The sequence below is a fragment of the Xyrauchen texanus genome, chromosome 23 (genome assembly GCF_025860055.1).
Source record: "Xyrauchen texanus isolate HMW12.3.18 chromosome 23, RBS_HiC_50CHRs, whole genome shotgun sequence".
Classification (NCBI taxonomy): Eukaryota; Metazoa; Chordata; class Actinopteri; order Cypriniformes; family Catostomidae; genus Xyrauchen; species Xyrauchen texanus.
In genome coordinates this window covers 31,200,449-31,228,273 of record NC_068298.1, presented here as the reverse complement: position 1 = coordinate 31,228,273, position 27,825 = coordinate 31,200,449, and the positions used below count along the sequence as shown (strand labels likewise).

At 37.4% G+C, this 27,825-nt stretch overlaps 1 protein-coding gene across 1 annotated transcript in view; it reads left to right on the top strand.

Annotated features, from left to right (window-relative positions):
* Positions 1-23,871, top strand: part of rxfp1 (relaxin family peptide receptor 1) — a 107,189-nt gene extending 83,318 nt beyond the window's left edge. The window contains exons 8-18 of the mRNA XM_052154490.1: positions 4,161-4,232; positions 5,202-5,270; positions 6,345-6,416; positions 7,509-7,580; positions 7,910-7,981; positions 8,115-8,186; positions 9,109-9,180; positions 16,239-16,468; positions 19,480-19,890; positions 20,416-20,634; positions 23,561-23,871. Coding sequence (XP_052010450.1) covers positions 4,161-4,232; positions 5,202-5,270; positions 6,345-6,416; positions 7,509-7,580; positions 7,910-7,981; positions 8,115-8,186; positions 9,109-9,180; positions 16,239-16,468; positions 19,480-19,890; positions 20,416-20,634; positions 23,561-23,871 — 1,672 coding nt within the window. The remainder of the gene's footprint in view (positions 1-4,160; positions 4,233-5,201; positions 5,271-6,344; positions 6,417-7,508; positions 7,581-7,909; positions 7,982-8,114; positions 8,187-9,108; positions 9,181-16,238; positions 16,469-19,479; positions 19,891-20,415; positions 20,635-23,560) is intronic.
* Positions 23,872-27,825: the final 3,954 nt, after the last annotated feature.

The following is a 27,825-nucleotide window of genomic DNA, read 5'->3' as shown; positions in this document are numbered from 1 at the left end:
GTGAGTTCCATTCCAGTGGCTGCTCCAGTGGCCTCCAATGGTCTATCCTTTCAGAAACCACCCTGCTGGTCTCTGAGCTGGGGGTCAACAGTATCTTGCATCCTGTTCAGGAGTTGAAGACCTTACCTGGGATGGACAGAAGTGTTATCTCTCTGTATTTGAAACAGGAGCTGAGATCACCTTTCTTCTGGAGCTTAACCCTATAATGCTGTATGTATCAAATATTATACACAACGTTTGATGTCGTCTGTCTCACTCTCTGTTCAAGCAAAAAATCAAAAAAGTTATGGTAAGTTTCACATTTTTTTAAATATCAATATAGTCTTTGGTGCATAAAATACATATGATAAATTGTGTATTGAAAAAAAATATGAAATTCATATTGTCTTTGATGTGCTGAATTGAACAGTGATACATTTCAATCCATATTTATAGACCAAGTATTGAAGTTGTCATGGCAAATCTCTCAAACATTTGGTATCTCTGAAATGCACAGGGAGTCCTATGATAAAACCCCAAGATTTACCTCTGTAGCATGTATGGGCTAAGAAAAACTTAAATAACCAATGTCCTGTACAAAAATGAATTGCTGGGCCTCAGGAGGATAATGATCTTTAAAGCCTAATGTATCAAATATGAAACATATATTTTTCTAAAAAAAATATGTTCCATTTTTTACGATTTCTTTTTATATTTTGCGTTATTGTAATAAAAACAGTGTGATGTCAAAAATTTGAATTTTCAGACAATTCTTTCATATATCAAGCTTTACAGTGTTAATGAGGTAAATGGTAAATGGTCTACACCAGTGGTTCTTAACCTTGTTGGATGTACTGAACCCCACCAGTTTCATATGCGCATTCACCGAACACTTCTTAATTGGAAAAATAAAATATGATTTTTTTCAAATTCAAAACATAAGTATATATTTTACTGGTGCACAAAATGAACCGTGCATCAACATCACTGTGTTCAAAGAACAAAACCATTAAAACATGATTTTCACACAAAAACAAAAACATAATAATGAATATTTACTGCAAATCAGTGTGACTTCTGCTGTTGCCTTTCAGAGACCAGTTCAGAAATGCGCGGCTTCACCTTGGCAAGTGCCACTCTCATGTCATTTTCGCAACAAAGTCTGTTCCTTTTCTTCGTTTTTATGTCCAGCATTCTCGAGAATGATTGCTCGCAAAGATATGTTGTAACAAACGGTATGAAAATCTCCAGAGCTTTCTTAGCAATAACAGGGTACGTTACCATTTGTTGACACCAAAATGTTGAGAGCGTTGTTGTTCTGAAGAGTTGCTGTTGGACCTGGCTCTGCTGAATTTCAATGATTTCATCGAGGTATTCATCATTGACATCTGTTGTCTCAACACTAAACGTGAACGGCTGTCTCACCCATGCTGGATAAGACTCTCTTGTAGGGAAGTATCCGTCGAGAGACTTTGCAAGCTCATCTAAGTGCGTGGCAATTGCTTGCTTCAGTTCCGCGGGTAAAGAAATGTCTCCGATTCCAGATACATCTTCGATCTTACATACACAGTCGTCTAGCAGGGGAAAGTTTGCGAAGTTATCGTTCTCTATTCGTCGTTTCCATAACGGTAGCTTTTTTTGAAAAACCTTCAGGTTTTCTTTCGCTTCGATGACGTTGACTCCACCGCCCTGCATCTGTTGATTGAGATGATTGAGAGCTGCGAAGATATCAGCCATGTACGCTAAAATGAGAATGAACTCAGAATTTTTGAAGCAATCTGCATGAAAATGGTGGCGCTCTTGCAAAAACAGGGCTAATTCCACACGCAGGGCAAAAACACGATTCAGCACCTGTCCCCGGGATAACCACCGAACGTTAGAATGGTACAAAAGTACCTCGAATTCAGAGCAAATAATGCAGTTAGGACGCTGACTCCCATCATGTTCCGTTATACATGTGAATCCATATTGTACATATTCGTCCGACCACTTTCTTTTTTTGCTCGACATAGTTAGTATGAAGGGATTAAAATATTAAGAAAGAAATCACACGACGTACCATCACGACAGTCACAAGTCGACTACTGGGCGCACCAAATTTCCTGCAGCACAGATAGGCCAAGCGATGTTGCGTGATCACCTGCAGCCAACGATGGCCAAGGGGGGCGTGTCATCATGAATCATATGAGTCGGGTGTGTCTTATCCTCTGCCGAACCCCTAAGACTGACTCACCGGACCCCTGGGGTTCGATCGAACCCAGGTTAAGAACCACTGGTCTACACTTATATAGCACCTTTTTAACCTTAGTGGTATTCAAAACGCTTTACACTGCGTCCCATTCACTCATTCACACACACCAATACACCAATGACGGCAGAGATGCCATGCAAGGCACTAGCCTGCCATTGGGAGCAACTTGGGGTTCAGTGTCTTGCCCAAGGACACTTAAGCATGTGGAGTCATGTGGGCCAGGAATCGAACCACCAACCTCCTTCCACTCTTGACGGGACGTACTCCTCTTCCCAGATCTTGCTGAAAAGGCGCTGTTCTCATCATCAACCTTTAGCGCTTCTACCAGGATGCTGTTGGGTCCTGCAGCCTTGCCGATCTTCAGCTGCTTGATGGCCTTGCAGATCTCCTCCTTTGTGGGTGGATTGCAGTCAATCAGTAGGTTACTGTCAGCTGGCTGGATGTTCGGTGGGTCCTATGTGGCTGATCTGTTCAGCAACTTCTGAAAATGCTCCACCCATCTGTTCTTCTGTCCCTGCTCATCAGGTATTGTTTTACCTTACTTGTCCTTCACTGGTCTCTCTGGCTCCCTGTACTTTCTGGAGAGCTTCTTGATGGTGGCGTACAGGTCCCACATATTACTGTGGTGTACCGCTTCCTCTACTTCTGCTGCCTGCATGTTGTTTCTGTTGTCTGTCCTGCTTTTTCTCTTAAAGCTCCTGTTTGTTTCCGAATACTCCTCCTGGGCCTTGACCTTCCAGCTCGTTTTATTGACTGACACCTTCTTCCTAATCCTCTCCTCTATCTTTTTTAAGGTCTCTGCCGAGATCCACTCCTTATGTCTGTACTTCTTGGTGTCTAGTAATTTCAGGCATATTGGTGTTATAGCGTCCTTCAATCCCTGCAACTCCTTGTTGATCATCCCTTCCTCTAACTCTTGCAGGATCTGGAACTTGTTGAAGAGTGTGACCTTGAACTCTTTCTGCTTGGTTGTCTCCTTCAGGAGCATGGTGTAATTTTGCTGGTGTTAACAGGTTTCTCCTGTCAAGTTCTTCACAGCTTGAGTAACTGGGAAAACAGGAGATTATGGTCCGAAGCAGCGTCGGCTCCTGGCTTGACATGCACACCTTGCATGTCAAGAGATCTCCTGAACTTCTTTCCAATGCTCCAATGTTGACAGAGAACCAATGCACACTTGGTCGATTTGGTTCTCTGTCAACAAGGTTGGTGATACCAAAGCAGCCCTGTGTATCATTCTGTGATGGATGAAACTCATGCCGAAAACCAGGTTGCTTATGGCACAGAGGTCAGCGAATCTTTTCCCCTTGTCGTTCATCTCACCTAGGCCCTGTTGCCCCATGACCTCTTTGAAGCTCCTGTTGTCATTGCCGATCTTGGCATTTAAGTCGCCGAAGGGCCGAAATGTTCCTTGATTCTTTCGATGGTGTTTCTGTAGCAAAACATTTTTACAGGGAGGGGAATGCTAGCCCCTCTCCAAACCCTCCTTCTTTCTCATCCGCACTTTGGACTGGCAATGTCATATTCGTTTTTATGTTGCGTTTTCCAAATGTCCACATACTCTATAAGACAGTAATGCCCTGAACCTTCAGAGTATTTTTTTTGTGTGCTCTGCCTTCAGAGTGAGTAGGGCCTAATGATGCTCACATTTAATTTGAATTCACCCAAATATTCTTTCAATGTGATATGAGTATCCTAGGGAGTGATCCCTAGCTTAAACCTCTGCATCGTATTACCTAGATCTTCTGTAAAAAAACAGGAGTTCTCATTGAACTTCCATCACACATCTAATTGAATGGCATTGAAATATGGTTCATAACCCTTACACATCAATTTGTGTCCTCTGAACAAGTATTGGACAAAGCACTTCATTTTCTGAGGCTGCAATGTTTTTAATGAGCTTTTCCATATTTTTCTTCCTGTTTTTCTGAAGGATTCTGGAGAACAACAATATTCATCATATCTCCTCTTTGACCTTTTCTGGTTTGCGTTCCCTTGTGCTCCTGTGAGTTTGCAGCCTGGTGCTATTTTGGTGAATTTGGTGTTGTTAAAAAGGCCTTTTAAATGTAAATCTTATATTTTAATGAATGCATATGAAGTTTTATAGAAGGCTTACATACACTGGCGGACAAAAGTTTGGAATTATGTACAGATTTAGCTGTGTCGGAAGGAAATTGGTACTATAATTTACCAAAGTGGCATTCAACTGATCACAAAGTATAGTCAGGACATTACTGATGTAAAAAAACAGCACCATTACTATTTTAAATAAGTAATTTCTGATTAAATCTAGACAGTTCCATCAGCCATCACTCCAACACCTTTCCTTGAGTAATCATGCTAAATTGCTAATTTGGTACTAGAAAATCACTTGCCATTATATCAAAAACAGCTGATTTGGATCCTTAAATGAAGCTTAACATTGTCTTTGTTTTTGAGTTGCCACAGTATGAAATAGACTGGTATGTCTTAAGGTCAATATTAGGTAAAAAATGGCAAAAAAGAAGCAGCTTTCTCTAGAAACTCATCAGTCAATCATTGTTTGAGGAATGAAGGCTATAAAAAGAAAGAAAAGAAAAGGTTAGAGTGGGCAAAGAAACACAGATATTGGACAAGCGATAATTGGAAAAGAGTGTTATGGATCTTAACCCCATTGAGCTTTTGTGGGATCAGCTAGACTGTAAGGTGTGTGAGAAGTTCCAGAAAAGACAGAGCACATGGAGGATTTTGTGATGAGAACTCTTTGAAGTAGTTTAAGAAGTACTGAATTTTGTTTTCAAATTAAAATAATAATTCTTCACATTATTAATGTCCTGACTACACATTGTGATCAGTTGAATGCCACTTTGGTGAATAAAAGTACCAATTTCTTTCCATAAGAGCAAAATATGTACATTATTCCAAACTTTTGGCCACCAGTGTAAATACTGCCTTATTCTTTGTAAAGCTTTTACTGTTTGTCTGTATGTTTCAGGGTCTTGTTGAACAATGCTCTCACAAAGCTTGACGATATATGTCTGGAGATGCCACGATTAAATTGGCTGTAAGTTTGAATGCAACATTCTCATAAGAAAACACTCCTAAAATGGTTTGCATTCCTAATGCTCTAAATTATACTCAGAAAATGTCAACAAATCAATATTTTCCTAATTGAAGCATTATTAAAGGGATTTTTCACCTAAAAGTGAAAATTATCTCATTATTTACTCACGTTTATGCCATCCCATATGTGTATGACTTTGTTTTCAATAGAACACAAACAAAGATTTTTAGAAGAATTTCTCAGCTCTGTACGTCTATACAGTGCAAGTGAACGGTGATCAGACCTCTGTAGCTCCAAAAACATAATTAAAGAAAACATAGAGGTAATCCATAAGACTCTAGTGGTTAAATCCATATCTTCAGAAGCTATATAATAGGTGTGGGTGAGGAAACAGATACAAATTAAATCCTTTTTTACTCTAAATCTCCACTTTCACTTTACATCTGAAAGTCACATTAGGGGCCTGTTTAGTTTCATTTTCATTTCTGAAAAAAGAACATAAATATTATTATGTTTCTCACCAACACCTATTATATAACTTTTGAAGATATGGATTTAAACACTGGAGTCATATGGATTACTTTTATGTTTCCTTTATGTGATTTTTGGAGCTACAAATATCTGATCACCATTCACTTGCATTGTATGGACCTACAGAGCTGAGATATTTTTTCTAAAAATCGTCTTTTTTGTTCTGCTGAAGAAAGAAAGTCATAGACATCTGCGATGGCATGAGGGTGAGTAATAATAAGATCATTTTCACTTTTGGGTGAACTATCCAACTATAACATTATTTTAAACCAATATCAAGATTTAAGGTTAAAATGTATATTAATCTGTAAGGGAAAGTGTATGTCGTAGGTCCTGTGACTGGTCATGTATATAGTATGTGGTGTGTTGAAATATCCCATGTAGTCTCTTAATTAATATGCTCACAAAAGCTGCATGCGTAATAATTGTGAAAAAAAAAATAAAATAGGAAAATGGTTTTAAAAATGATCATCCATTAATCTGTTACTGATCAATAAGTAGAATTGATTTGGCTTTTTCTTTTCTATGTGTTTGTGTTTGCAGAGACGTTGAAGGAAATAAAATAGAGACAGTGAGAAATGTTACCTTCAGGTCCTGTAATATGCTAACAGTGCTGTGAGTATCCCTACCCTCTCTTAACAGCTTAACTAACCTCCACTAACTGTTCCCTTTGTGCATAGAACTAGCAGCTGACACAGACAGACATTAAGAGTGTTTTCCAGTTTAGAGATGTTGAGTCTACAGTCCTAAAACCTGGAACAGAATTGGCTTTTTCAAACCATGGGTTCCCTCAGGAATTTTTTTGGGCTTATAGAATATCAGTTTCTGATTTAAAAATAAGGTCTGTGGTTAACATTACAATCCACTGTAATGTTTAGGTGCTTGATGTGTAAGCAGACAACCATTGCAATTCTTATGTAGCAACATAAATTATTAAAGCACAAAAGTTGTATAAATTCTTGTTTATGGTATGAATGTGTGCAATTTATTTTGAAGAATAAATATGAAAATCTCTTTAAGATATGTTAAAAACAGACCTGATTTTACTCATAAATTGAAAACTTCTATTCTAAAGACCCTTTCGAAGTTCCTGAGGGAACCAATGGTGAATTAGCCTTGCGAGTTGGCCCATAAATTGATGTCATGACTGAATGGCTCTTCTTTCCCTGCTAATATGCAGAGACAATTATAAGTAAGCCATTTGTTGGTCAGCACAGAAATTACACAATTCATCTTTAATATTTATAATTTGAGGTCCCTCCAAAAATCAGGTCAAACACATTTTTAGACAAATCATTTTCATTTCCCCAGCTCTTGTTTTTTTATTATTGTTATTCACTACTATAAAATCTGAACAATTGACATTTTGTTAATTAAAGTTAATTTAAGTAAAATTATAAAGGAAATTCTAAAACAATTGCATATTAAGCAGAATAACAGTGCGTGTGGACTTCTTAATAACACGATATTACCCATATGAATAATGCAATATTAACCTTATACGGTGAAATTTCACTAATTATGACTGACTAACTGTGACTCTCTTGATTAAAGGTTAGATTCCATTTAACTTTGTTTTTTGTTTTTAGTTGTGGACTCATTATCATTAAGTTACATGTTGTTGTGTATTTCTTGGGCATTTCAAACCTCTGAAATGGCCAATGTGTATCTATCCACCAGAGATAAATATTTTACATCTTTTTGCAGAGTCCTTCAGCGGAACCGCATAAGTTACATCCACGAGTGGGCTTTCACTCTTCTTCGTAAACTGGGCGAGCTGTGAGTTCTCAAGCATTACCATAATAAATGTTTGCTAAAATAATCACCACAAAGTGCTCTCTGGAGTTTAGTCATGACCTATTTCTGTGCTATTTTCTGAGAAATAAGCAGAGCAGAGCAAAGAAAATAAATAAATTATTTATGATAGAAAAGTTAAAAATCCTCCTAGAATGGATTGCCTTACCAATTTCAAAGTCAGCAATGGGTCGGTCTTACTCGCTCTACCCTGACCAGGTACAGAATATCATTAAAGAGTCTGGCAGTCATCTGCAAGACTGGCTTGCTCATCATTTGAATGCATATTGCATACATATTTTCTCTCGACACAGGGATTTGTCCAGTAACAGAATCGAAGTGATCCGTCCTGATCTATTTGTCAATCTTGGAGACTTGCTTCAACTGTGAGTCATTCATTGAGCACATTATAAACAAACACAAACTGGTTCTAATGGCTGTACACAGAACATAAATCACAGATTTGATATAAGAATGCATTACCAACCAGCACTTTTCTCTGCCCCCATTGGTCTGCAGGAATATTTCATATAACCCCATCATGGATTTGCAAGTGGACCACTTTGACAAACTGCATAAATTAAAGTCACTGTAAGTCTTTCTAAATTCCAGGTGAACTGCTATTTTTTTATCCCTCTTATTTTTTAAGATAATCATGTAGCAGATTCTACAAAGAGTATGTAAACTTACTTGCAAAATTGTTTTTGGTGTAGCATGCTATCTAAATATTGTCAGTGACAAAAGTAAGACAAGCACAGCTTGAGTGCTTGAGTATAAAACCATACACCAACTTTTTGTTCCTGTTTTTAACCTCTCTTTCTCTGCTTTTAAAACACACACACACACACACACACACACACACACACACACACACACACATGTTGTGTTTCCATGTTTTATGGGGACTTTCCATAGACATAATGGTTTTTATACTGTACAAACTTTATATTCTATCCCCTAAACCTAACCCTACCCCTAAACCTAACCCTCACAGAAAACTTTCTGCATTTTTACTTTTTCAAAAAACATAATTTAGTATGATTAATAAGCTGTTTTCCTCATGGGGACCAACAAAATGTCCCCACAAGGTCAAAAATTTCGGGTTTTACTATCCTTATGGGGACATTTGGTCCCCACAAAGTGATAAATACACGCTCACACATACACACACACACACACACACACACACACACACACATTCACTTGAAACACACTCAAAGACATCTGCAAGTGTTGTAATGTGCTGTTTGTGGAGTCCCTTCCAGCATAGCACAATGCTCCCTCCCATACTTCATGCTGTGAGCATTGTCTTCCCCTATATCCACCAGAGGAAGAACCATATTTTTAGTCATACTTCAAAGAGTCTCAGACAACACCTTGAGTGAAAAACTGCATATTTGTAAAAGAATAAAATGGAAAAAGAGGGGTAAAATATTGTAAAGTGATCACTGAAATACTGATGACAGTGGTTTTCCTAAGAGCTACCCCTTATATGAAGCTTTTTGTGTCACAGAAGCATTGAGGGAATCGAAATAGGGAACATCCACAGACGGATGTTTGAACCTCTTAAGAACCTGACTCACATGTAAGTGCAGCTTTTTGAATGATCTTATGAATGCTTTATGTTCCACTCGCACCATCTCTGCAACCTGATTGAAGTCTCCATTTTCTGAAGTTGTCAGCATTGAGATTAATCGTCATGGAATGTTGAACAATATTATGCTGAGATGTGGTCAGATAGAAGATCGTTTGCTTGCTTTGGCCAACAACTGAATATAGTCTCCTGATGTTTATTTACTCTCTCTGAAATATACTCATTAAAAAAAGATTGAGACAAACTCTTTATTCCAAGCCAAATTTGAAATAATCCAGAAATTTACTGTTCTATTTTGTTTTCTATAAATTATTCATGTTAATATGTTCTACCGATACCCGGTGTAGTAATTGGCAGTGATCATGATGTATTTTCTGAAACATGTAAAGATACAAGAGTATCTGGAATAAATCTTTGAGTGTTTACAATTCGCTTTTCCAACATTTCAGCTACTTGAGGACCCAATATTGTGTCTTTCTGTTTTGCATACAGTATGTTGGAGTTTATAATTCATACTGTGAAAAATGAAAACACTTGCAAGTAATTTACAATGCTTTTTCTCAGACTGAGTCAGAGAATGTGCTTTTTTGTTGACTGTGAAATTCAACTCGATACTTCCTCGCTGGCAACTCTTTCTGGAACTATATCAGTTCTGTTTAGTAGTATTCCCTCTCATCTCTTCTTTTCTCTTCTCTGGTATAGATGGCTAATGGGCATAGCAGCCATTATAACTGCATGTCCCCCACACTTTAGAGATTTCTATGTTTGTACCCAAGTTATTTTAAGAAAAGCTGCTGTCAAACAGTTGCGTCTTTGTGTCTGCAAACCCCAGATCCCTATCTGTCACTCATTCGATGTTGTGTCGATGTAGTGACACTAGGGGCGCTCTTGGGAGCCCCAAACACCTCAGATATTTGAGAAAATGCCAATGAGAATTGGCATGCCAGTTCTCCGGACATACAGATATAAAAGGAGTTGGCTCGCAACTACTCATTCAGATTTTTCAGGTTTCAAAACCACCTCTTAGTTCAAATTCAGTTCCTGCATTTGCAATTTGCAGATTCCACCAGCAGGTGGTTATAAAGTTAATGTGGAAAATGTTATAGTACAGAACATCAAATAATATCCCAGACAATCGCAATTTTTCAGGGATAATCGTTTGAGATTTGTATTAAACTTTCTAGAGGTCATGGTTTATTTTTTCAATTATTTGTATTATTATTGTTATGTTTATATTTATTATAATTATTGTATATTTCGAAATATCGCATCGAATAATCACATTTTCTATGCATATCAAATGAGCGTGCCACTGTCATAGAAATCTGCATGGCATTCATCAAGGATGCAGTTAATGCACATTTTCTATTCTTCTAATTCATTGCATACAGTCCATTTACTGTACCAACTTATTATAAATGTGCTGTCTTGGTTAAAAATCATTGGTGCTGGACTTCCGGTTATGGCGCGGTGCTGAGTGGACGTGGGTCGGAGCTCCGCAACAAATACTGACTAAAACTTAACTCTTTAACCCAATAATCGCTGACAAACTGACTCCATTCTGAATTCGGTATATCTTAGTATGCCAAGATGCCACCAAAACCAATTAAAACAACACAAAAACAAGTTAAATCGACCACCGAGACAGATGCTAAATCTACCAAAGCTAATAGTGATGAGGGAGTGTCGAGTGGTAGCCAAGAGCCACTTTCTGCAATTCTCGAGGCTATCCATTCACTGAAGTCGGAATTCACTGTGCGATTTGATGGATTGCTCCAGGCGATTAATGGAGTGCAGTGCGACCTTAAAGCCCTTACAACAAGGGTAACAGAAGCCGAGGATCGAATAAGTACACAAGAAGATAACGTCTCAGACTTGCAAACGCAAAACGCAACACTGAAAACTGCCATTGAATCACTCTCATTAAAAGTCGATGATCTGGAAAATCGCACCTGTCGGTCGAATCTACGGTTAGTGGGACTTCCAGAAAAAAATGAGGGGAAAGATATGTGTGCTTTCTTAGAGAAATTACTACCTGAGATCCTTGGACCGGAGAACTTTCCTGGTCCCCTGGTAATTGAGAGAGCTCACCGAATCGGCAGATTCTCCGAAGATCGTCCTGACTCTCCGCCAAGAGCTGTGATCATGAAATTCCTAAACTACGCTGACAAAGTTCGTACCCTGAAAGCAGCACGAGCAAAAGGCACAGTGATGTTGGAAAAAAGTAAGCTTATGTTCTTTTCTGACGTCTCGGCTGAACTGCACAAGAAGCAGAAATGATTTGATACGGTGAAGAAAGATCTTCGCGATCTTAACATCCCTGAACTGCGCTATGGCATCTTGCATCCAGCCACTCTGTGCGTGACACACAAGGGGAAGCGCCATTTGTTTAACAGCCCTCCAGACGCTCAGAGGTTTCTGCAGGATCTAAAAGATAATGCCTAGCAGGACTTATGGAAAAAAAAATATCTTCTTGGGATCAGTTGCATGAACGTAAGCAATCTACTGATTTTATTATTTAGAAGCAAAATGCGAAAATAATTTCTTCGTGACGCGATGTTGGGTTTACATTTCTGACTGTTGCTGGACCCGCCCAGCGATCAGGCAAGCTGTTCCTCACCGCCGAAAATTTGCGGGTGGACCGGCAAAGTGCCACAACCAGGCTCTCTGAAGAAGTCCTTTGGAAGTGTTTAACTGGGGTGGGGGAGGGGAGGAGGGTTGATGGTATTTCATTTGGGGAAATACATGCACGTTTGGCCGATTGTTCTGTTCGGCTATATATTGTTCAGTGTGTTTTTTTTTTTTTTTTTTTTTTTTCTCTATATACATTTCCTCCTTCACATTAATGATCTATATACTTACTTTAGCATTTTTTGGAAGAACGGGTAATTACTTTATGCAATAATGGTTTCCCTATCTGATATTCAATTTACTTCCTGGAATGTAAGAGGCCTAAACAAAATTGTAAAGTTAAAACAAGTGATGAATAGAATTAGACAAATGAAAGCTAAAATAGTGTTCCTTCAGGAAACTCACTTAGTTCCAGAAGATGTCGTAAGGGTGAGGAAGAGATGGCCAGGGCAAGTGTTTTCGGCCTCCTTCAATTCACATTCTAGGGGGGTTCTCACACTTATACATAAATCCATACCTTTACAAATAATTAACACAATTACGGACAAACTGGGGAGATATATAATTGTCCAAGTAGAGATCCTATCTGTTAGACTGAATTTAGTGAATGTTTATTGGCCTAATGTGGAAAATCCTGCTTTTTACAGGAATCTATTTTTAACATTGGCTGGACTGCAGGGAGATTTTGTAATAGGAGGAGATTTTAATTGCACTCTATATCCAGAACTAGATAGATCAACTAAATCAGACATCTCTCATTTACAAACTAGAATAGAGTTAAAACAGTGTATGCAAGATTTCAATTTAATTGATATTTGGAGAAACAGAAACCCGGATAGTTTGACTTATTCATGCTACTCTAGTACTTATAAAACATTTTCCCGTATTGATTATTATCTTTTATCTACTGATCTAATATCTAAAGTTAGGAACTGTTGGTATGATAGCATATTAATCTCAGATCATGCTGCAGTTTCATTCACGTTAAACTTTCCTAACTTCTCATGTAGACCCCCAAGATGGCGTCTGCATATAACTTGGCTGAGAGATGCAGAATTTTTGAAGTTCATAGATAAACAGATAGACTATTATTTTGAAATTAACACGAATCAAACATCTGCCTCAGTCAGGTGGGAAGCATTTAAAGCTTTTATGAGAGGACGAATGATTAGCTACACAAGCTATAAATATAAGAGCTGCCAAGCAAAAATGGTAAACCTTGAAAACAAAATAAAGAGAATTGAATCTGAAATATACCAGAAAATTACACCTGAACTTCTTTTGGAATTGCTCAAATTAAAAATGAAATATAATGACCTTTCATTAGATCATGCCAAGAAAAGTTTGATGAGACTTAAACAGACCTATTATGAAGGTGGGGAGAGAGCGGGTAAGTTATTAGCCTGGCGTATTAAGCAGTTACAAACTGAAAGAGCCATAAATTCTATTCAGATAAAGGAGGGTAAGATAACATTTGATCAAACTGAGATAGATGTGGTCTTTAGGAACTACTATCAGGCTCTTTGCAGCTCTGAATATTTTGAGAGTGCAGCAGAGAGACAAAAACTTTTCCTGGATGCTTTGGACTTTGGGTCAACAGATTTGGGCTTCATGGTATCCCTTGAAGATGACCTAAGGTCTGTGGAGCTGTCTGAGGCCATTATCAGTATGAAAGGAGGGAAAACCCCAGGGCCAGATGGCATACCCGTAGAGCTATATAAAATTTTTCATCATAAATTAATTCATCCTCTATTGGAAATGTACCAGGAGTCACTAGAGCATGGGGCTTTACCTCCCTCTTTGAACACTGCGGTGATCACTCTGTTGTTAAAACCTGGCAAGTCACCAACTGATTGTGGTTCATATAGACCAATTTCTCTCCTGAACAATGACTTAAAGATTCTTTGCAAAGTGCTAGCAAAGAGACTAGAAATACATTTGCCCAAACTTGTGCATATTGATCAAAATGGATTTGTTTGGGGGAGGCAGGGTTTTCATAACATTCGTAGAGTACTTAATATATTACATGAGAAATGTAATACTCACGATAATGCACTCCTGTCATTAGACGCTGAAAAAGCGTTTGACAGAATTGAGTGGCAGTACCTGTTCAGAACTATGGAAAGGACAGGGTTTGGGAACAAGTTTATGAAATGGGTCCGGATCCTATATGCTAACCCTTTAGCTGAGGTATTAACAAATGGAATAATATCTGCCCCTTTCAGACTCTACAGGGGTACACGCCAGGGCTGCCCGCTCTCTCCTCTGCTTTTCACTATAGCAATTGAACCACTGGCTATGGCAATTCGAAATCATACACAAATTTCTGGTATCACAATTGGATCCTCAGAACATCGTATTTCATTGTACGCAGATGATATAATTATATTCTCTTCTAATCTAAAACAGTCTATCCCAGCATTGCTAAACTTGATTGAAACATTTGGAGAATTCTCTGGGTATAAAATTAATAATTCTAAGTCTGTGTTGCTGTTCCTCCACAAAGCAGAAAGACTTCTCCCCCCAGTTCAGTCAAACTTTACAATCTCACAAGAAGGCTTTACCTATCTTGGGATCAAAATTACACCAACTGTTAATGAAATTGTATCAGCCAATTATAAGCCCCTATCAGATTCGACAATTGACCTGTTGAATAGATGGACAAAACTTCCTATTTCATTGATTGGCCGTGTTAATATATTAAAAATGTCAATTTTACCCAAATTGTTATATCTCTTCCAATTCATTCCCCTCTAAAAAGGGGGGAAAAGTTAAGTAAATGTACTAAAAACCCATATACTAGAAATACTATAGCAGTTTGGTTTGAGGCCCTTGCCCACCTAGGGGAATTACCACATCTCTCTCCCTTTTCACCAGTTTTGGTAATGAAAATTTTCGCCCTGGCAGAGCTGATCCAGGTTTTAAAATCTGGTCAATTCAAGGTATTAGTAAGGTGTCTGATCTTTATAACAAGGGAAGTTTTATGTCCTTCGAAGAAATTAGGACACGGTTTGGAATTCCCCAAAAACACTTTTTTAAATATTTGCAATTACGTAGCTTCATTTTTTCAAGACAAGGCCAAAGTCTGGTTGAGCCAACTCTTTCTACTTTGGAGAATATCACACTTAACTGCTTGAAAGGTAGAGGTCAGATTTATGTGTTATATAATCTGTTTGTAGCCAAATCTAAAGAATCATTTAATGATAGACTTCAAGCTTGGCGGTCTGACCTGCAGACTGATATAACAGAGGAAGAGTGGCAAATGGCATGCTTGAAAGCCCAGACTCAGACAATGAACACCCATTTGAGACTACTTCAGTGTAAATGGTAGAGTAGACAATATATCACTCCAGTTAAGTTACATCACTTCAACCCGAATATTCCTCAAATGTGCTACAAATGTAAACAAGAAAAGGGAACTTTATTCCACTGTATGTGAGAATGCACTAAAGTTAATTGCTTTTGGGTTAAAATACTGACTATTATAAGCCAAATCATTAGTAAAGCAATTCCTCTTGATCCAAAGCTGTGTATATTGCATGTTTGTCCTCTGAATTTTAAAATCACCAAACATGAAATATTATAGTTAATTCTCTGTTTGCTAGTGGCTAAGCGTGTAATAGTATATACTTGGAAAAAAGAAGAAAGTCCCGGCGTGTCTCAATGGATAAAGTGGATGACCTCACACCTTGCCTTAGAAAAGATTACCTACTTTTTGAAAAACAAACCAGATACCTTTTGGTCCATTTGGAAAGTGTTTTATAACTTTTTGGAGAGTCTAGATGGTGACTCCTTCGTGGAATTGATGGACATTGAGAGTATATAGACAAGTAACCTATGTTATTGCTGTATGTTTATTTATTTATTTATTATATATATATATATATTATTATATATTATTATTATTATTATTATTATTATTATTATTATTATTATTATTTTGTATTATTAGTTGTACATTTTTATTTTATTTTTATTCAGTTGTAATGGAAAATGGAAATGTTGTTTAAACTTGTGTGACAATTTTTGACAAATAAAATAGTTGTTTTAAAAAAAAAAAAAAAAAAATTCATGTTTGAGTGCTTGAGGGAATGGACTATATAATAGGACGCAGATGGTGGAAATCCCAGAGAAGATCCTCAGAATTCAATTGCACTTAATCCAGCCCATTTTTGCATTGCATGGGCGATTTTGCCAAACCTACTTCCACCTAGACTTAGTGCATGCTTACACGTAAATATATAACAAATTAATGGCCATTCCCACTGACTTTGCAACTAAGACTTTTGGCACAGCACTGCGCTTAATGCTAGCGCTCTTAAAATAGGGCCCGGTAACTAATCAACATACTCATTAAAATGATTAATAATGAACAGACAGTGATCTGGTTACATTCTACATGTCTTTTTTCTCCTCAGCTACTTTAAAAAGTTCCAGTACTGTGGTTATGCGCCTCATGTCCGCAGTTGCAAGCCCAACACTGATGGCATCTCATCTTTCGAGGACCTATTGGCCAACATCGTGCTGCGTGTCTTCGTCTGGGTTGTCTCGGCAACAACTTGCTTCGGCAACATCTTTGTGATCTGCATGCGTTCCTACATCCGCTCAGAGAACAAGCTCCACGCTATGTGCATCATCTCATTATGCTGTAAGACTGCCATTTCTTTGCAGCAGATTTAAACCACATGTTGTTTTCACAAGAACACATTTATTCAGTGATGGTATTCACCTCTGGATTTTTTTCATTTAAACCAGAAAATAATCAGAAATAATCAAATATGTAATAATCAGATGATAACATGGCTCATTAGGTTTTGCACAAACTTGTGGAGTCCATGCCAGTTCAAGTGTATGCTGTCATTGAAAAGACAAAGTAAAAAAAATATATAAAACACTACAGAAAATAAATTAAAAGCAATTTCACACAACATTAGTCTACTACAAACTTTTATCTCTGGCATTCTTCAAAATATTGTTTAGCTTGTCATGAAAATTATTTAAAAGTGCTTTGTGTACATTAACAGGACATTCTGGCTTTCTCACTGAGTTAGCATGCATGCTAATCTTTTAAATCAAGCTTTAGGAGCTGCTTATGTTAGCACCATCATAAATGAAAATGGATAATCAAGATTCATAGTGATTTGACAGTCTCATGTTACTGTCACCGTAGGAGGAATCGCTAATGTTGTAGATAAATAATGTTGTAAATAATTACTAATTTGTCTGACGCTTTGGATGGAAGCATCTGCTAAATTATTGTAAATGTAAACATGATATAGACACACTAAGAAGCTCTATCATCTATCTGTTTCCCTGCAGCATGGAATGTTACAAGTTACACTTGTAAAGGCTGTCCTTAATAAAAAAGGCAGATTTTTTTAAATCTTCAATAAAGATTTATGAGCCAAGAACAAAAATGATGAAAATCAGGAAAGACAGAGGGACAAGACTGTACTTAAATTCTTGATGAATTAACCGCTCATCCCATGAAGCGTTGTGAATGATGTCATTGAATCATAAAACAAAAACTATTGACTAATGATAGTTATTTATTATTTTTATTAGTATTAAACAAGACATTTTAAGTTTAAATATATACTTGTGAAATAGTTGAAAAGTGCAGAGAGTTTTACTATATAATTTTGCAATATTTTATAAAAGTGGGCGGTCACTGCTGAGCGTTTTTGCCATGATTCTCACTAATATGTTTTCATTTGAAAACAGATACAGTTTGCTACGTTTAAGCCTCTCATCCACACTAAAATGGCATTTTCTTCTACAAAAGAAAATAATTTGCATTCTAAAAACACTTTCCATTACCACAGGATTATAGTGGATGAGGCCTTAACATGAATTAGTTTTTTAATGAAGGTGAAATCAGTAGCACATATAGCAGAATACAACAGATACAGATATAGCATTGGTTAACACCACCAGAGCTCAATGTAGGCCTGTCTTGAAAGGTTTTTACATTATCCCTAAAAATCTATTTCTCAAAGGGGATCAAAAAGGCTGTCTTTGCTTTTGGAACCCTACTGTTCTGCTCAATAATGACAAGTGAAGACCAAAATAACAGATTTGAAAAACGTAGTTCTGCCCCAGATCAAAATAAAAACAGCACTACATTTTGTTTGTCTATATAAAATAGTCCCTTTTACAGTGCAGTTCTCTCTCTCTCTCTCTCTCTCTCTCTCTCTCTCTCTCTCTCAAAGCCCAAGACTGTGCAGGTTGAATAGATCGTTTCCGGTACCACAAAATAAAATAAAAAAAGTTCCCAATAGTCGGAACCCCAATACCATGGATCAAATGGACTTGCAAAAGTAAGGATTTTTTTCCGACAGGTTTCCCGAACACAAGGTCTGCACTTTTGATCATGGTATATTTGCACAGTTTGTTGCTATTGAACAGATCCCGTTAAATTGGCCAACCTCAATGCAACACACCCCACTGTGGTGGATATATAAACAGGCACTTTTGACATCATTATTGGCCCACTGTCTGCCTCTGACATTGTTTGGTCATGTTCTTGCTATGCCATTTACTAACAGCTGCATCATCTCCCAGTAGCTGATTTTGGCTGAATTGCTCAGGATTGTTTCCTTTCACAGTGTCAGCCCGTCATGGTAAGTTTCCTAGCTTAAGAATCTGTGGGTGAGAAATGCTGTCCTAACTCAATTTAAGGCACCAGCAGGAGGGAAATGGGTCAGACATGGAAAATGGCAGACTGGCATTTTGATTTTCATCCTTCTATCAGTTTTCATACATTGCCTGGGCCTGGTTCTGACTTAACATCCTTGACAATACGTATAGAAAGCAATGTTAAAAGTGATGTTTGTATTTTATTTATTTATTTCAATATTACAACACTTCCATCACCAATCCCAGCCTGATATAAAGAGACAACTCTAAGTAGGTTGATTTTGCATAAAAATTGTAAACACTTAGGCTCTGTGGTGCTTTCAAAATAATGCTTTGTTTGTTTGATGCATCCTGACCAGACAAACATAGCAATAGTGACTCAACCAATTGCTTGCCTCTTTAGGAACATGTTATATTTATTCAGCATGATCTAATGAATAATACATTGCAAAATATTACATTGTTCATACCACGTATCAGGGCAGTTCTGAGGTGAAATGTCCATATGTGGTGCTACAACCAGTGAAACTTTCTCCTAAACAGATGAGGATTTTAAGGCTAATGCTCTTTGGAGTTTTAAACCTAAACATTAAAACTAAACCTAACCGATAGTGTCATGAAAAGAAAATGTGACATGATAAACGCTGTTGCTGAATCATTTTGTGGTGCTTCTGTGACACTTTCAGCTAACGTGTGGACTTTAAAATCGCCTTACAAGCCATGCACAAGCAAGCCATTATAAAAGTGTTTAGATGTCACAAAATAAGATTGTGTAGGAATAGGGCAAAAGGAAGTGTTTATGAACTGATAATCTGCCATTTTAGTCATGATTTGTGTGATAGGGAATAAAAGCCATTGTTGTATTAGTGCATCTAGTGTTTATTTTACTGGGAAAGTGCTGTTATATGTACAACAAGCCATGTAAGCCAATCATTTTGCAAATATTTATGTAAAGTAACTTAAATCTGTGAGACCAGGTTATCTTAATTTCTCTATCTTACAATCTCCTTTACTGCATAGGTGCAGATGGTCTGATGGGCGTCTACCTCTTCATGATTGGAGCGTATGACCTCAAGTTCCGGGGCGAGTATAACCGCCACGCACAAGCCTGGATGGACAGTGTGTCATGTCAGGTTATTGGATCTCTAGCCATGCTCTCCACCGAGGTGTCAGTGCTGCTCCTCACCTACCTCACCCTGGAGAAATACATTTGTATTGTCTACCCGTTCCGCTACCTGACCCCAGGCCGCAGACGTACCGTTACTATTTTGGTGGTCATCTGGATATTGGGCTTCATCATTGCTTTCCTGCCTCTGGTCTTTAAAGGTGTGTTCCGAAACTTCTATGGAACCAATGGCGTGTGTTTCCCTTTGCACTCAGAGCAGCCAGAGACTCTTGGTGCACATATTTACTCCATTGTCATCTTTCTTGGTAAGTGAAAACCCTATAATTGTGTTGAAAAGTTGTTCTACTAGACCAGGGGTTTTCAAACTTTTTGATGCTTAGGACAGCAAAATATTTTATTTACTTGCGTGGGACCCTTGTACAATCAATCAATCAATCAAACAATCAATCCTGTAGGTCCTGTTTAAAGACCTGTACTGTGTGAGAAAAATAGTAAGTAAAGTAATTGTAATATATTATCATATAAAAATATGTTTCAAAATGAAATAAACCATTATGATTGGTGAGGGGATATTTCAAACCCTAACAATATTGAGAGAGCATTGAGAAAATGTCCAGTCCAGTGCATCTAATTATCTAAACAATAACTTAATATTTCTTGTCTTGAAATGTCTTTACAGTGCATTGTCCTTTTCTCGAGCCCAATTCAACACCTATGCAAAGTTATTTTTTGAAAGATTGTGCTGGTGTTTATATTCAGATCAAGGTCATCCTTCTTATAATAACCTTATTTTCCACTGTAATGTCAAAACATATCCTTTTTCCAAATAGGCCTGAATCTGGTGGCTTTTCTCATCATCATACTATCTTATGGAAGCATGTTTTACAATATCCAGAGAACAGGGACGCAGACGACCAAATACAGCAACCATATTAAGAAAGAGGTGACGATTGCCAAACGCTTCTTCTCCATTGTGATCACTGACTCGCTGTGCTGGATTCCCATTTTCATCCTCAAGATTCTATCACTTATGGAGGTGGAAATTCCTGGTAGGTATCTAATGGGGACCGTTTAAAGTCTAAAGGGCCATCAGTTTCTTCAAGGATGAATCTTATGAGCTAAAGCAGTACAATTGTGGCATCATTCTATTTTATTCCGCTTGAGTGTCTACAAATATTGCAAAAGTTGAAGACATCTAAACAAGGCAATTGTGCATGCAATACTTTGAAAGGCTCGCTTAACCTTAAGAATTGTGGCTAGAATTTCAGGATGTTCCGTGGACAAAAACATTGAATTGTCTTTCCATCTGCATAATATTTAACAATGGCTGGACACATTTGTGCCTCTATGCAGTTTGCTGGCCCAAGTTATTACCTTTTGCTTCTGGTAAATTTAACAGAATGATTATAGTGCAAACATGCTGTATGTTTTTGTTCCTATCCTCCCTTTTTATAATGATGTTTCCAATGATAATTAATAGGCATTTTAAAAGTGGGCCTGTCTTGTCCAAATTACTTTTCAATCATTAGCAAAAAGTGACATGAGATTTTATCCACAAATCCATAGTTTGCTCCTCATGACTTGTCACTCCCTGCCCACTTCCCAGAAGAAAATATTGTTGCTCTTTCATGTCTCAGGAAACATAATGGAGTCCTTAGTTATCTTTCAATTATCAATTTGATCTCAGATGTTTCTAACAAATTTTCTTTGTAAATAGACTCATATGAAATACATTTGAATATAGAGAAATATAGAAAAAGACCCAAATAAGACAATTGTTGACATAGAGGATAGAGATGTATACATTTATGTGGATAGCATATATCATATAATTTATTCTCTTTTTCTCATAAGTTATTAGAGAGAGACCAAGTTAAGTAGCGTTGGAAACTCTGATTCATTCGAGTGCAACAATTCATTCAGATAGCCTATGTAAGGTGTTTCTTCAACTTCTGGCTATTTTAGAACTGTGGATTAAACATTTGTTCACACTCTCACTATTTGTCTTTTTATTTGTCTACTAAAATTTGTCCAACAGTGTATATACATGCACCAAATGTGATTTGTGTCATTTTTGTGTTTTTTATTTATTTTATTATTATTATTATTCATGAAAATTCCCACCACAGTGTCATTTCCAGCACATCTTAAATTCTGTATTGTGTTCAATAGAATTCCATGGAAAATATTTTTATTTTTTTATTTATTTAAATAAAATGTTATTTATATATATTAACTTAAGCTCCTGACCTGTATCTGCATGATTTTATGCACTGCACTGTTGCCACACGATTGGCTGATTAGATAATCGCATGAATGATTGTGTGATTTCAGTCAGCCTATAACAATAATTTGACTTTTTTAAATATCATGTAAATGCTTTTGTCCAACTGATCTTGTACCTGTCCAATTTTTGCAAAGTCAAACTAACAGACCTAGATTGAGAGAAATCCTGTTGTAGCTTTATTTTAAAGCAATGGCGTAGCCTAATTTAGATCCAAATTAGACCCAGACCCACCCAGAATATTAGAGATTAGTCTTTGACTTCAAATATATATTTATAAATTAGTTTAAAAATGAATAAATTCTGATTTCTTAAAGTATGAAAGAACTTTTTGAGCACGCCGCTTCAGTTGTTGTTAAAGGGCACTTATTATGGCATTTAAAATGTTCCTAATATTGTTTTGGGAGTCCCCAACAACAGTTTTACATGCATGCAATGACAAAAAACACTTTTGTTGTCTTATAATATGCATTTATGTTTTCCTGATTTGCTCACCGACTCCCAAATGATTCGTTCAACGACTCATTTTTCCAAACCCCTCCTTTGCGTGACGCTAATCTTCGGTGATTGGTCAGATGACCCAGTCAGTTGTGATTGGTATACTCAGAGATTGCAGAGATTGTCGGAAATGGAACGCCCTTCACCGGTTTGTAGTAAAAAAATCAAAATCAGAGAAGGAATTTGAGTTGAATTATGTTAGCGATCATAGCCCAATGTTCGGTGGTAAACACCCAATCAGTTATTGTTTGCGTTAGCCCAACACATAAACATATTGATAAAGCACTGCATTACTACAAGTTATTGCTCTATTCTTTATGACAACTCCAATAACATCGACAAACATTTCACATATTTAAAAAAAATTGACATTGGAGACCTAGAAGCTGCGCTGAGCATAACTTACACAACACACACAAATACTTATTAAGCATGCTAAAAAACACATAAAAGCAACAATTATTAATAATACTTACAGGTTGTGATTCGGAGGAGGAAGCTGATCCAAATAAACTTGGTACTGAACCTTCCTTCAGTATCAACCGCTCGCGAATCCACACTTGAAAGCATTCATGTTCGTAAAGCGTCATTAAAATGACAAACACAGCACAAGGTTTGGGCTATACTTGTGTGGTATAGTTGTAAATATAAACTCTAGCCACTGATTCTTCACATGCTCGTCCCTGGGCAGTGAAAAAAAGGTCGCTTTTGATATGCACTTCAGAACACAGTGTCTTGTTGTCGACATGATGTTTTCAAGTTTTCCCTGGTGTCTGCGCGCGCAACGAGTGGGTGCGGACAATTTGATAATTTTTCGTCTTGACGTCACAACGAAAAGGAAAATGACTCATTGGAAAAACGATTCATTACATTGACTCAGAGTCGACTCCTACTTTTGAGAGACAATATCTTTTTTTACGGTGAACTTTCATATATAAAACTTTGCAGGATGTTTTTGTTCACTTAAATCTATGTTACACACTACATGAAAGGTAATTTTCAAAATTCCATAATAGGTGCCCTTTAAGGAAAATTTGGCGAAAACTTGGTCCATTAATTTTTATTGAGGCCCACTCAAAAGTAATTTCCTGGCTATACCCTTGTTTTAAAGCAGTCTAGGAGAAACTAATAAGACATTGATGAGATCTCTCTTTTTTCTTTTTTCTTTGGATTGTCAAATGACACCTCTGCAGGAACCATCAGTTCATGGGTCGTCATCTTCATTCTGCCAATCAACAGTGCTTTGAACCCCATTTTGTACACTCTCACCACACGGCCCTTTAAAGAGACACTGCTGCAGGTGTGGTCCAACTACAGGCAGCGAAGACCCCTCCTCAGCAGTCATCCAGCGCATTTGCCTTCATTTACATGGCAGGAAATGTGGCCCCTGCAGGAGAACGGCCAAGCCATCGACTCGCCTGACTACCTGGCGCACCCGTCCGAAATGTCCAACGCCTCTGGCACAACACAGTTACTGCCTGTAGAAGGGTCGAATGGGACATGAGGTGGACTGATGGGGTCCTGCCATCCACCTCACCTCATGCCTTATAGTTAGGGGCTCATTCTGACAAGGCATACATTTTTCTGTATGTTTGTTGATGTTCACATGCATAACTCCACTCAAAGCAGGGATAATAATTAGGGTTGGGCGGTATGATGGTATATGCCGTGTGTCAGCCGGAGAAAGTTTTGTTACACCGATCGGTATATCCATGCGGCTATCAGTGGGCAGGAATGTTTTACGTTATTAAAACAAGCGAGGAAAAAAAAAAGAGTTAAGTGAAAATATAGTGAAGGATGTGTCCTAAACAAGTTGTTAAAGGTTGCCAAGCAACATCGCAACTAGCCATCAACTTGTCACATAAGTTGAATTAACATCTGAACAACAAATGTGTGGCCAGAGTTGTGAGATTAACCCTGGTCATACAAATTAATCAAATGTAGCTCATTCAAAAATACTTTTAGAGTCAGAACTATCTATTTTAGAACTTTTTTACAATTTGACTCTTAAGTGTTACAATGTGATGCTGTTTTTGCAATGATGGCTGACATATTGTTCCTTTTTTATTAATAAACTCATCTTTCACTCAAGTTTCACATAAAAATAATTACAAAGTAAATGAGATGGAGTACTTTTCATTTGTAGAGCATTTAATCCACTGGATTATCCCAAATAATATGCATTACCGCATAGTTAGTGAATATATTAAAGGAATATTCCAGGTTCCATAAAAGATAAGGTTAATCAACAGTAATTGTGGCATAATATTGATTAGCACAAAATATAATTTCGATAATTATATTATTTTTATTTGCATAAAAGAAAAAGTAAAAATCGAGGTTACACTTAAAGCCGATTTATACTTCTACGGCATAGGCTATGGGTAGCTATGGCAGTTACGGCATAGCCTACACCATAGCCTGGCATGCACCTCATGGACGCAGACCACAACTGTGATCAGGGCTGGACTGGTAATCTGGAATACCGGGCATTTTCCCAGTGGGTCGACGCACTTTGGGGTTGATCAGGGGCGGACTTGCCATCGGGAGAACCGAGCGGGCCGGTGGTTCAGCCGCGAAATATGCAGAATGTGCCGCGATAAGCTAAAACGATCTGCCACGTTATGCAGAACGGACCAGAAAACAGCGCTGGGCTGTGCAGAAAAGGACAGCGAACACCCCCCAATCCAGGGTGTGCTGAGTGATTCCAGCCAGGTCTCCTAAGAAACCAAATTGGCCCGGTTGCTAGGGAGCTTAGAGCCACATGGGGTAACCTCCATGTGATCGCTATAATGTGGTTCTTGGTGGGGTGCGTGGTGGGTTTTGTGTGGATGCTGCGGAGAATAGCGTGAAGCCTCCACACGCACTGTCTCCGCGGTAACGCGCTCAACAAACCACCTGATAAGATGTGCGGATTGATGGTCTCAGACGCGGAGACAACTGAGATTCGTCCTCTTTCACCCGGATAGAGGCGAGTCACTACGCAACCACGAGGACTTAGAGCGCATTGGAAATTGAGCATTCCAAATTGGGGAGAAAAAGGGGAGAAAAAAGTTATGGAAACAGATAACTTCTAATTTGTCAGCAAATTAAAAGGCACATTGTAAGAGTTGGTTATATTGTCTATGTGCATTGTAAAGTCTTTAAAACTACACAGATTTTGTGTTATTCTGGTGAGTAGTTATTAATTAATTAGATTATTTCTTTATTAAAGGGCACCTATTATGGCATTTAAAATGTTCCTAATATTGTTTTGGGAGTCCCCAACAACAGTTTTACATGCATGCAATGACAAAAAACACTTTTGTTGTCTTATAATATGCATTTATGTTTTCCTGATTTGCTCACCGACTCCCAAATGATTCGTTCAACGACTCATTTTTCCAAACCCCTCCTTTGCGTGACGCTAATCTGCGGTGATTGGTCAGATGACCCAGTCAGTTGTGATTGGTATACTCTGTGCAGAGATTGTCGGAAATGGAACACCCATCACCACTTTGTAGTAAAAAAATCAAAATCAGAGAAGGAATTTGAGTTGAATTATGTTAGCGATCATAGCCCAATGTTCGGTGGTAAACACCCAATCAGTTATTGTTTGCGTTAGCCCAACGCATAAACATATTGGTAAAGCACTGCATTACTACAAGTTATTGCTCTATTCTTTATGACAACTCCAATAACATCGACAAACATTTCACATATTTAAAAAAAATTGACATTGGTGACCTAGAAGCTGCGCTGAGCGTAACTTTCACAACACACACAAATACTTATTAAGCATGCTAAAAAACACATAAAAGCAACAATTATTAATAATACTTTCAGGTTGTAATTCGGAGGAGGAAGCTGATCCAAATAAACTTGGTACTGAACCTTCCTTCAGTATCAACCGGCTCGCGAATCCACACTTGAAAGCATTCATGTTCGTAAAGCAATCGTCATTAAAATGACGCGAAGACAGCACAAGGTTCGGGCTATACTTGTGTGGTATAGTTGTAAATATAAACTCTAGCCACTGATTCTTCACATGCTCGTCCCTGGGCAGTGAAAAAAAGGTCGCTTTTGATATGCACTTCAGAACACAACGTCACAACGAAAAGGAAAATGACTCATTGGAAAAAGGATTCATTACATTGACTCAGAGTCGACTCCTACTTTTGAGAGACAATAACTTTTTTTACGGTGAACTTTCATATATAAAACTTTGCAGGATGTTTTTGTTCACTTAAATCTATGTTACATACTACATGAAAGGTAATTTTCAAAATTCCATAATAGGTGCCCTTTAAGCCCAGAACGTCAAAAAGTATGCCAAAATATTTAAGTATTATTATTTAAGCGACTCAAGAGCATGCATACAATTTCCTCATTTATATTATTTCTGCAATGCAGGCAACATGTATAATAAATAATATGTAGGCTACCTAACATGTTCACATACTTGAAACTCATTTCTGGTGCTACAATAATGTAATAAATACTTTTTAATCCATAAATTACATTGCTTGCATTGGATTTGTTTATTTCTGAAACATTTAGTTTTGGTTTAGTTTTGCTGTATACTCACAGAACGACGCAGACACACCAATGCAAGAACTATAAATGCAAACCAACACGTTGGAAACTACGTGGAGCCTATACGCTGTAGGTTTGACTCAGAAGTATAAATCAGCCTTTACAATGGAAGTGAATGGGGCAATTCTTAGAGGGTTTAAAGGCAGAAATGTGAAGCTTATAACACTATAAAAGCACTTATGTTAATTATTTCATTAAAATGTGTGTATTAATTGAGCTGTAAATTTGTTTCAATCAACATTTTTACAGTCTTTTTAGGGTTTTAGATACAGTGAGTATTTTAAAATTGATGGTTTGACCTCATTGACTTCCATTGTGAGTGACTTTGCTTTTTTAAAGATTTTTTTTTTTTTTTTTGTGGTAATTAACATTATGCCACAAATGTCATTTGAGCTGAACTTTCAATATAATTTTTTCTCATTGCATTTCCTGCAAAAATAGCTAATAGTAATATATTCCTTTACTGTGATGTAAAATTACTCATACTGTGATACTGTGTCATACTGTGAACATTTTGGTCATACCGCCCTCCCCTAACAATAATTATACACACAGCATATAAAGAGTGATTGCGATCATGTATGAGCAGGGAGAGAGAAAAGAAGAAAATGAGAGCAAGAATTATACAAAGAGAAAAGGACAGCATCATTGTAATAATGTGTTTATATTGAGAAGCAATCACTTTATTTACAATTAGACCCCTGCACAGGGTCTAAAACAGGAGAGACAACAAAGACATGTTTGAATAATAGAAGTGTTTTACTGAGCTAAATCCTGATCTCATAAAAATTGCGGGACTGCAGGTGAAATATTCACTGTGTGGTACTAAAAGCAAGTTACATTTTTTATCTAAACAGACGAGGTTTAGTTTGTAAATGTAGTT